Below are 11,722 nucleotides of genomic sequence, written 5' to 3' on the forward strand. Positions count from 1 at the left end.
CTGAAGCAGACTCTGCACTGAGCATGGACCCCAATGCCATTCTCAATCCCACAGTCCTGGGATCACGAGTTGAGCCCAAACCAAGAGTCGGATGGATGCCCAAGTAACTGGGCTACCCAGGCACCCCTGAGCTAGAGGTACTTTTCATTTGGAGTTTTCTAGGATATCACTGTATGATTCTTTGTCAAATCTAGTAAGTTATTGCTAACTAGATGAACAAGAGGAATGCCCTGTAGGTTTACTCCCCTGTCGTCCCCACCACCATCCTCACATCAAATACCCTGGGGTTCATGACAGCAAAGTCTGAGGCCTTGGCTATATGCTTATCTTATTTTCTTGATCTTGTTGGGAAAACTGGGTATCTCCATAGGTCCTGAGGTTGTTGACCTCATCAGTATTTTGCAAGTTATATGTTTTCTTTTCAGGATCATCTCCTAAATGTAAACATACGTGAGAAATTTGATTTTTCTTAAGATACTATCAGTGAAACAACAAGGCGGAAACACTCATGTTCAAACTTGGAAAATTGGGTCCAATAAGGTTTTAAGGACTCCACGATAAATATTTGAAGACTCCAAAGAGAATCTCAAACACAGATTAGATACGATAAATTTATTTAAAAGATTGATAAAGTTTGGATACATCATTGTAACTACCATGTGATAGGATGTTCTACAAGTTTCAATGAAACAAGGAATTAAAAGCTGTTATACACATACGACAGGTATGTTTCAATTATTTTCAAATGTATTATCAAGTAGAACACCAATGGAGTGCAAGAGAAAAAATAATGGAATATGAAACAAAACAGAAAGACGTGTCTTAGAAGTAAAGTCTTTATTCCAATATTGAGTAGAAAAATATAATGAATGTTTTCCAGATCACACCAAAAGCAGTAATTCATTAAGGGTAAGAAATAAATCTCAAACAGAAGTCACAAAAGGCTTTTGAATTTTCTGATCACACCAATGAAGAGATTGTGCATCATCTAAACCCTTTGCCAAGAAGTTTTAAAATTCTTGCTGATCCAACACAAAATCCTGGCATTGATTATGTTCACATGAAACATATACGATGCCACTAGAAATGGGACATTTTTTGGAAAGTGGTTAATGTGTATTATCAATCAATTCAATTAATTATGAATAAAATTTAAAAATCTTGACAAATCCTGTAATCTTACAGCTTACATAGGAGAAAAAGTTGATAGAGGACTTCAGAATATACTATCACTAATAACCAGTTGTAAAACTGAAAGAGATTTTTCAAAACTATTAATTAAAAAAATACCCTGCTAACCATTCTAGAGGAAAGACTAAATTGGTCTATTTATTCTATAAAAATGATAGAACAAATATTTAGACCTGGATTAGGTATGCTACCATTTTTTTAAGGGTTCCAGAGTTATATTAGGCAACTAATTAAGAGACAGTTGTGTTAGGGGCACCTGGGGTGGCTCAGTCAGTTGAGTGTCTGACTCTTCATTTCTGTTCAGGTTAAGATCTCAGGGTCATGAGATCAAGCCCCAGGTCAGGCTCCCTGCTGAGCATGGACCCTTCTTGGGATTTTTTTTCCTCTCTCTCCCTCTGCCTCTCCCCTCACTCTCGCGCACATGCACTCTCTCTCTCTAATGATAAGGTCTTTTAAAAAGACAGTTATGTTAATTTTCTGAATTCTGTAACAGTTGTCATATTGGAATGCTTTCACAAAAATTGCAATTTAATTTGTTTTCTCCTTCTGATTAAAAACATTACTTTATCTCTAATTTTCTCCTTGTATTTTTGTATGTATGTTTTGGACCAATACAACATGAGATCGTGGTGCTGGGTGACCCTTGGCAGTGGTTACCGTATCACTTTCAAGAGTCTTGCTTTCGAGACTAAAGTAAAGGGAGGAATGGAGAAATGGAGTTATTTTAATTTTTTTCTTTTTTTCACTTTACTCTTTTTTTTTTTTTTTTTTTTTTTTTTTTGGAAAAGGTAGACTTTTAATAACTGCTTTTATCACCAGGTTAAGTCATGCAGTTACAAAGTAGTTAGAAATTTTGAAAGGATATTGTTTAAAAAAAAAAAAAAGCTCATTCTTACATAAATAATATCTAGTACTTCATTGGGACACTACTGTTCAAAAGGCCCTCGTGAAATAACTCCCAAACAAAACACTCAACCCAAGGATGTTTCCAGCCCAGTGGTAATGAAGCTGCGAGCAGAATTCAGGCCTCTCAGGGGACGCCAAGGCAGGCCGAGTTGGGGCCCCTGGCAGGGCTCGGAGCCGCCAGCTAGACTCCAGAGCGGGAGTCCAAGTGGTTTTTTTCTGGGACGCTCTACTTGAATTATTGTTCAATTAGACAACACAGTAGATCTTCAGAAGAGAACAATTAATTACCATGATAAGGAGGTTACTGCACTCTTTGGACTCTATGTCGTAACTGCGGTTAGTAAATTCTGACAGTCTTAACAAAAATAGCCTCCACCATTGGCAGGTGTGAAGATAACTTAATTCTCCATTGGACTTATTTTTTTGCTGGACAACAATACATGACTGATAAGCTATAAATGATACTGTTTTATATTATAAAAATACTAGCTTCTTTTCATTTATTATGTTTATAGGCATTCACTGCTCGAGTCAAGGTTAGGCTTGGTAAGTGATTAAAGGCAATTTTATTACAGCAGCATGTATTTTATTCTAAGAGAATAAAATGCATAAAGAGAAACAGCTTTTATCTTTGTTGCAATCTGTAAAACTGAGTTATTTTGCTGATGTAAAATACCAGTAAGTCACTTGAGGACCATGCCACCCTCTGAAAACGCCCCACACCTGCTGCTCAGAGGCGTCAGAGCTACTGCAGGTCTCAGACTCGTCCAGAGCCGAGGCAGTAAGCCACTGGCTGCTGCTGGGCAACAGGTGCATTCCCGGCCCCAGGATCCGCCCTGGGGGTCCCACCTTCCCAGAGCAGCCATGAAGCAAGGCAGCACAGCTGGAGGGAAGAGACCTTCCATTTAAAGGCAAAAATACCCAAATGGCTCTGTGGCACAGGTCGTTTCTAGTTCCATATTCGTTGGCCGGTATATGATCCCCTAACCTTAATTTTTCTCAAAGGGGCGGATTTGGACTGATGTGTTGAGCGTGATGTCCATTATCTAGTAAGTCGAGAGAGCGCGCGCGAGAGATTTCTGTGGCTACATGTAAACTTGTGAAGGGTCTGCAGACGAAGGGGGGAAGAGGGCGGTGAAGAGGTCAGCCAGGCGTCTATGTGAAGGTCACCCCAGCTTCATTGTAGACCTTGAAGACCTTCTCGATGGCGTTGACGTAGGCGGCCGTTCTCAGATCCAAGCCCAGGTTGTACTTCATGGCCGTGCGCATGATTTGCCGGGCGGAGCGCTCCATGGTGTAAGCTAGGCCAGAGTGCACGATGTCCTTCTCGGAGGCGCCCGATATCCTGTCTTGGAATTCTGCTGTGGGCACAACGGGAATAGTTCCACCATGCTTTCCAAATTTCCTTTCCAAGCTCTCTTGAACAGACATGAGCAAGTGGTAGTTAGAATCCCTTTCATATTTGAAGGTCAAACGGCCATAGCTGACATGATTCAGATTCTTCAGCCACTCAAAGTAAGACACTGTCACTCCTCCAGCATTCAAGTAGAGGTCTGGAATCACCATGATGTTCCTCTCCAGGAAGATCTTATCGGCCTCTGGGGTTGTCGGTCCATTGGCACCCTCAGCAATGATCTTGGCCTTGACTCTGGGTGCGTTGGACTTGGTCAGCTGCTTCTCGCTGGCAGCGGGGATCAGGATGTCACAATCAGCTTCCAAGATGCTCCCTTCATAGGGCTTTGCCTTGGGGAAGCCCAGGATTGATCCATGTTGCAATTTGAAGTCTTCCAGTTCCTTTGGGTCAATACCATCTGGATTCCATATGCTCCCATCAGATTCACCAACACCAACACATTTAGCACCAAAACGATGTAAGTATCTCATAGAGTGCAGGCCCACGTTACCAAATCCCTGAACAACAAACGTTTTATCTCCAAACCCTGGTGTCATTCCTAAAATACTCATGTAAGATGCTTCATTGATGAAATTTTCAATCCCATGGAAGACTCCCCGGCCAGTTGCAGAGATCCGCCCGTGGATCCCACCCTGACTGATGGGCTTACCGGTGACACAGGCATGGGCATTAATATCATAGTGCCCTATGGTGCTGGCGTAGGTGTCAGCAATCCAGGACATCTCCCGCTCACCTGTGCTCATGTCTGGGGCAGGCACATCAATGCCAGGACCAATAAAGCCCTTCTTTGCCAGCTCCATGGTAAACCTCCTTGTGATCTTTTCCAATTCATTATCAGTGTAGTTTTTGGGATTGATCTTAACACCAGCCTTGGCACCCCCAAATGGCACATCAACCACTGCACACTTGTAGGTCATCAGAGAAGCTAGAGCTTTCACTTCGTCCACACTCACATCAGTGCTGTAACGGATACCTCCCTTGCAGGGCGTGCGGTGCTGGCTGTGCTGGGCCCGGTAGCCCTCGATGACCTCCCAGGAGCCGTCGTCGCGGCGGATGGGGAAGGACAGGCTGAGCACATGGTTGCAGGGCTTGATGATGCGCAGGATGCCGCGCACCCGGTTCCGCCGCTGCTCCTCGCTCTCGCGCGTCCGCAGGTCCTCCACCAGCTTGTCCTCCACGATGCTGGCGCCGCGGTCGAAGAAGCCCTCCACCATCTTGAAGAAGTTGGGGTCGTCCTCGCGGTCGGCCGCCGCCTCGCTGTAGTGCCTCCGCGCGGGCGGCGGGGCGGCGGGGGGCTGCGGGCGGGCGCGGCCCCGCAGCGCGGCGGCGTCGGGGGCGGCGGAGGCGGCGGAGGCCAGGGCGGCGGGCCCGGCGCGGGGCAGCAGCAGCGCTTCGCCCAGGCGGCGGTACATGGCGGCGGCGGCGGCGGCGGCGGCGGCGGGCGGGGGCCGCGGGCGCCTCACTTTACTCTTTGATGGCTTTTTTTTTTTTTTTTTTTTTTTTTTTTTTTTTTTTTTTTTTTTTTTTTTTTTTTTTTTTTTATTTTTTTTTTCTTTGATGGCTTTTAAAAGAAGTGATTGTGATTCTCCCAAATAGATAACATTAAATTAACCCCTATTAAAAAATTAATAAAAACAAAATTATACGGTTCATATCCCCTTTAAATAAGAAGAGAAACCAAAATGATGACTCATCCATTTCAAAGGTCATATGCAACTCAATAGCAAAGACATAAAAAATACTTCCCAGGTAGTTATGGTTGGGAATGCGGAGGCTTCCTAAGAGAAGGAGGGGGAGATATGGGAATCTTTCCCCAGTCCCTGCAGAGCTAAGCCTTATCTTGCAAATGTCCCTAACCTAGAGAGCATTGGAGGGGCATTTCCTGTGCAAATGTCCTGCACCACAGAGGGAAGAACCCGCGACATTAACAGGGGCACCGTCCCACTTTCATGTATGGGTCAGTTTTAGTCTCTGATCCATGTATTTAAGATAAAATGCTTTTTGTGGCTCTTTCTATGGAATTTAACTGAATGATTAATGCCCGTGGCAGGGCTTCTCTCCGTCATTAAAGGGCTTTACATACTGCGAGTATAACAAGAATCTCTGCTTTGATCCAGGCCCGCAAATTGATTTGAACATGAAGTAGTAGACACAATAAAGTATTTTAACAGTGAACATCACACACTGTTAACAGCACGGTTGGAAATTATCAACAAGAACAAATGCATGTTTTCCTAAAAAGACTTTTTTTTTTTTTTGTGAAGTGCAAGTAATTCTCTTCCATGGTTTTGTTAGCTTGCGGAATGCTTAAGACAATCAACACTTTATCAAATGCCTCCCGAGTGGAAGCATTTTAGAGAAATATCCAGCGGAGCTCACTGAGCGTGAGAGGGGGAGGGCAGAAGGACGAGGAGAGGGTGGTAGGGGGAGGCAGAGGCAATGATCCTGTCCCTGCAGGCCCTACAGCGTCCCAGAGGAAGTCAGGCAGATACACATTCCACAACATCACAAAGCAAGTAACACACCAAGGAGCAGTAACAGAGATGCAGAGGACGCCAGTGGGGAGATAACACGTCCTCTGTAAGCCATGTGGTTTCTGATCATTTGTTTTCAAAGAGAACATAATTGATCTACCAGCTGATGGACTACATTTTTTTCAACAACAGATTACTGATATGTCTCACATAATTCAGAAAAAGTTGTAAGCACTTCAGTGAAATTCTGAGGCATCCCAGCTCTTCTCAGGGCCTCCATCAGGTAAAAAACCAAAACAAACAACCCCCCCCCAACCCTACAAAGAGATTTAATGCTATACTTATTCCATTCCGTCAGCTAAGTAATAATTACCCACGGATACATCAACTCATAAAAAATATGTGCATTGATTTCATTAGGGTACACATGTCTAATTAAATTCTATTCTTGACTTCCTGAACATACAGTTGTACAATATATTTGTGACTTTGATCAATCTCACACAAATATTAATTATAACTCAGTATAGAAAAACAGAACATTTAGAGCTGTGTGGGCAGAATTAAAAATACTTTATTTTTAATTTATATGTTTTCCTCACACAAGGAATTTTGAAACAATCGATGAAGATGTTCAAGAAAAAAATATTACATGAAGATAAAATTCTGTGGAGGGATACAGTTGGAATATGGCTCAAAGAGAAGAAAGAGTAACTCCTGCAGCCAAATTGCCTGTTCCTGTGTGTCCTTATAATAGGGGACGGTCAGTAGATCATTTTGTTAGTAAAAGTCCACCAACCACACGTAAAAGAACAATTCCATAGGTTCATTTCCTCTTGTCCACAACATAGTGTGCTAAAATCCCAAACTTGCAACTATTCCCCTCATAAGGAAAAATTTCTCATCAATTTAATAATAATTGAGAGCTTGCAGTTTGTAAAATATATTAGTATATTAAGGTACTATGTCAGAGGAGTGAAAACATTTGAAGATCACTGTTCTAAAGCATCATAAAACATACCTTCTAAGCAAAATTATCTAAAAATGGACTTTTTTTTTACTCATTTGAACAGCTTTGTCATTTTTCTCGAAATAGTGATCAATACGAAACACGTCTTATGTTTCTATGATGAAGTACGTATTTGTTGAAGTAACTAATAATTTCGTCATAATTTCCAGTGATTTTCTTTCATGACTCTTCATCTCTACTGAAGTTCATTTTGTTTAGATTTTTAAAATCCACCCAGTAAATGTTTGATCTTCTTTTAATAACATGGTTCACGCACATTTCCTAACAGGCACATACACAGCATCTTACACACATGCGCACACGCACACAGATTTTAACCATTAGGACTGTAGAAATGTAGTTGGAGTTCTTATTGTCTTAAATAACGAGTTTCGCCAGACATGCAGAATAAAATAAAAATTTACAGCAGACAGTTGAAACTTACAGTACATGGCGTGTCGATGCAGCCACCTGGGCTCGCATGGAGAGGAACAAAATATAGCTTCCACCGATATGTTCTGGTCTGAACAGATGTTTCCAAACCCACATGGAGGATATGAATCTCTGAAAATAACATGCCATTTCCAGGGGCAGCGTTAGGATTATCAGCAACAGACTGCTCTTCACTAAAACTCGCTAACGCTTCAAGGCAGAGATTTCAAAGTGTTTTTATATAAGGCGAGTGGGTCACACGTCCGCCCTTAGGGGCCTGTCTGATGCCTGGTAGGTGCCGATGAGTATGTAGAGCTGCAGCTACACATAGAACTCTGTTGGGAAAAATTTTCCCCAGTCTTGGAAGTGAGGCAAAACGATGAGTGAGTGTGAGTGTACATGTGAGTGAGTGAGCATGAGGTGGTATATGTGTGTGTGTGTGAGTGTGTGTGTGAGTGAGGATGAGGCGGTATGTGTATGTGTACATGAGTGTGCATGTGAGTGCGCATGAGGTGGTGTGTGTGCATGAGTGTGCGTGTGAGTGAGCATGAGGTGGTGTGTGTGTGTGTGTGTGTGTGAGTGAGGATGAGGTGGTATGTGTATGTGTGCATGAGTGTGCATGTGAGTGAGCATGAGGTGGTGTGTGTGTGTGTGAGTGAGGATGAGGTGGTATGTGTATGTGTGCATGAGTGTGCATGTGAGTGAGCATGAGGTGGTGTGTGTGTGTGTATGAGTGTGCATGAGGTGGTATGTGTATGTGTGCATGAGTGTGCATGTGAGTGAGCATGAGGTTGTATGTGTGTGCATGTTTGCATGTGAGTAGCATGAGTGTGCGTGTGAGTGAGCATGAGGTAGTGTGTGTGTGTGTGAGTGTGCATGTGAGTGAGCATGAGGTGGTACGTGTGCGCATGAGTGTGCATGTGAGGATGAGGTGGTAAGTGTGTGTGCGTGAATGTCATGTGAGTGAACGTGAGCGTGTGTGTGTGAGGAAGCGTGCCCATGGGTGAGCATGCACGGCCGGTTTTAGACACAGACGTGGGGGGCATACCGAAGCCACGTCTGTCCATAATGTCCGCCAGTCCTTCCCTGCAGTGCAACCCACGAACACCAGTGCTCTCTTCCGACATCCGGCCCTGCCGTGTAGACCGCTTCATCTCTGCTGCAACCTGCGCCGGCCTAACGCCTCCTCTGTCCACCGGGACCAGTGGGCAGCAGCTGCCCGTGAGCACCTCCCAACCTCCCAGCTACGCGGAGGCCAGGGTGGGGGCAGGATCCTCCCATCAGGAAGGAAGTGAGCATGAGTCCAGAGTTAAGCTCATTTTATGTAAGACGCTGTGTCCCCTTCTGTTGACTTGGGGGCTTGCTCCCGGCCACAGGCACCCGGGGAGGCGTCGAGGGCCCTCCACCTGGTGCCCCTGAAGCCCGAGGCTGCAGGGGACCGGGTGGGGGGGGTCGGGGGACCGGGTGGGGGGGGTCGGGAGGGTCACTGGCTGTGACAGAGCCGCGGGAGAGCGGTGGCCGAGGGGGTGGCAGCCCTGGGGGCCTGGGGGCTGGTGTGTGCTGAGCAGCGGGGGGTCTGGGGTGGCAAACTTGAATCCTCCGTGTAAGGAAAGCGTGAGAAGCTGCAGAAAAGAAAGCACAGGATGGGCGGTTCTTTAGGTAGAGGGACTTAGAGCCGGTTACGCCGCCTGACTTCACTACTACAGAGACTCCCAAGTGTACATGACTTGTCCGCAGCTTAGAAATCAGGCTTCAGGGGCACCTGGGGGGCTCAGTGGTGGAGCATCTGCCTTGGGCTCAGGGCGGGACCCCGGGGTCCTGGGATCGAGTCCCACGTCGGGCTCCCCGGGGGAGCCTGCTTCTCCCTCTGCCTGGGTGTCTATCTCTCATGAATAAATAAATAAAATCTCAAGAAAACCCATCAGGCCTCTTGCCTGTCTGTTGGGGCATCTCTGTATGCCCCCGTGTGTGTCGGGGGACAAGGGGGTCAAGGCTGGGGAGACAGATGAGACGCTTCGGTCTGAAAAAGCCCGCTTTAAAGACCATGGGCCAAACGGTGTAAGAGGAGTGTCTTCTCAAAACAACACGACAACCCACGTGAAGACAGAGTTCGAGTGAAAGAGGGTCCGAGTGGGGACACGGGGACCCTGCTGACAACAGGCAGGGCCAGACCACAACGTGTTCCTTTGTTTTTCTGAGGAGCAGAGTGCTTAGAAGGGGGGGAGCCAGAAGTAGGGGGTACAAGGCTGAGGGAGGATGAGAAGGGACGAGGCCAGGCCAGGCCATCGCCTCAGGAGAGCTGCCTCCACACGGGCCAGGCTGCGTGGTCCCCAGTCCCTCCGGCACCGGACACTCCATCCATCACCCGGCAGTGGACCAGCGTCGGGGCCTTCAGAGCCTGTCCCAAGGGGCACGTCCCAGGAGCCGGGCGAGGACAGAGCTCCCCAAATAAAGGAGAGCTGGCCCCGAGCACACTGCCACCCCAAAAGGTGCACGTGGGTGTCCACACCGCCTCAAAACGTGGGGCTGTGTCATAGTGCTCATTTGAATGGGAGGCATTTGAAAGACAGCAGGTGCAGGGAGAGGCTTTCTCTGAACGCCCCTCATCAACCTGATTACGGATCCCCCAAAAGGACCTCAATGTCCACGGTCCCCAATGTGGGAGCTTCGCCAGCCAGGACAAGTTGACCGCAGACGGTCACAAATTGTCACCAACCCCTCATCTATTCTAAGGGGCCCGCCATCTCCCCTACCCCATTCCCTCCCCGCTGAGATGCCTCCACCAGCTCCCTCCCCCATCAGGATGGTATTTACACCTAAATCTGAGCCAAATAAATAACTGAAAATAAATAAATTAATTAATTATTCATTTTTAAAAATTAAAAAAAAATAAATCTAAGCCACCCGTTTTTCTAGGTTTCTCCCGTGTGGATGTGAGGCCGACATGTTAACGCGTTTCTGTTTGTGTTTGTCCGGACGATCTATGCTGTGTTTCGGGGAGTCTAAGGCAGGGATTTGAAGAGCAGAGGGAAAATCCATTTCCTCCCCTACTCTGTGCACACCTAGGGGACAGGGTCGGCCCGGTCCTGAGGTCTGGTACCAGCCCCCCGGACCACTCACCTTGGGGAGGCTGCGTAGCCTCCCGTCTTCACCAGCTCCTCAGAGCAGTGCTCCTCTCTCTGAATTTCTCCTTCATCCACTGACGTCCATCTCTAGGATTCTGGAACACGGCACCTGGCATGACGCCCCCCTGCCCCTCGGGCCGGCCGGGCTGTGTGAAGCTCCCTGCGAGGTACAGGAGCCCAGATGTTGTGGGCCTAGCACCCTAGTGTGAGGAGCTCCGTTGGTCTCCAGCGGCTCTAACCTCTGTAAAAGCAGGGATAAACTTCCAAGTTCTTGCCTAAGTTTAAATTTTGATTCTGTGATTCAGAGTTTTGCCTTGTTTGGTTTTTCAAAACCTGTTGTGTTCTGGATTTTCCTCTACGCCGGAGTCCAAGCAGGAAAGAGACTCAGCAGAAGTGTCACCTTTGAGTGAGGGTTTCTAGGTTGGCATCGATGGCACTCAGGCGGGTGGGACCCTCGCTCAGGACCTGGGGTGGGTGGTCGGGCAGGGTGCATGGCAACACCTGACGCACAGGTGAGCTCGGGGGCCCTCGTGAGCGTAAAACTCTTTTCAGAAACAGATAACAATGATTTTCAGAGTATGTTTAGCTCAGATTTCTGGAAGGTTGATGATATGATTCCCTAAGACTAAGCATCCAATTCAGAACAGGAACCAGCAAACATAGCACCTCCTTGCTTAATGAGAAGATCCAGTTTGCTGGCAGAAGGTCACATGCAGCAGGATTTTAGCAATGTCCCTGGATTTTAGCAATTTACCTGTAGTTTCCTAGGGAAAATCTGTGGCAGGATTTTGATCTCAAGCAGGTAGGAATTCCCAACACACCTTAATCTCTCCAACTTGATTCACGGGCTTCCTGCAAATCCTCTTTGGGACACACCTTGTGTCTGGGTGAAGATAGGTCCGGTTTCATACATGTAAACCTCTGGGTATGACAGTGACCAGGACAGAATAGCGATTTTACCCTGACTGTATGAGGAAATTACAAGAAGCAGGAATTTCCCTTCAGGTAGAGGTTAGAGGAAGCCAAAGAAGTTTATAAGCTTCTGACATATTCACCTCTGACATGTTACGGTGTGAGTGCTTTAATTAAGGTGGGGTAAAAAATAATAATAAATAAAAGACAAAATAAAATATTGAAGTAAGGATTCACCCTTAGAACTACAAGCCCAAAT

The 11,722-nt window shown here is 46.4% G+C and overlaps 1 protein-coding gene across 1 annotated transcript; it reads right to left on the minus strand.

Annotated features, from left to right (window-relative positions):
* Window positions 1–2,644: 2,644 nt before the first annotated feature.
* On the minus strand, window positions 2,645–4,923 carry LOC121497946 (glutamate dehydrogenase 1, mitochondrial). Its single transcript, XM_041767783.1, has one exon. It carries the CDS (start codon window positions 4,921–4,923, stop codon window positions 3,253–3,255), a length of 1,671 nt encoding a protein of 556 aa, XP_041623717.1. The 3' UTR covers window positions 2,645–3,252.
* Window positions 4,924–11,722: the final 6,799 nt, after the last annotated feature.

The sequence above is a fragment of the Vulpes lagopus genome, chromosome 8 (genome assembly GCF_018345385.1).
Source record: "Vulpes lagopus strain Blue_001 chromosome 8, ASM1834538v1, whole genome shotgun sequence".
Lineage (NCBI taxonomy): Eukaryota > Metazoa > Chordata > Mammalia > Carnivora > Canidae > Vulpes > Vulpes lagopus.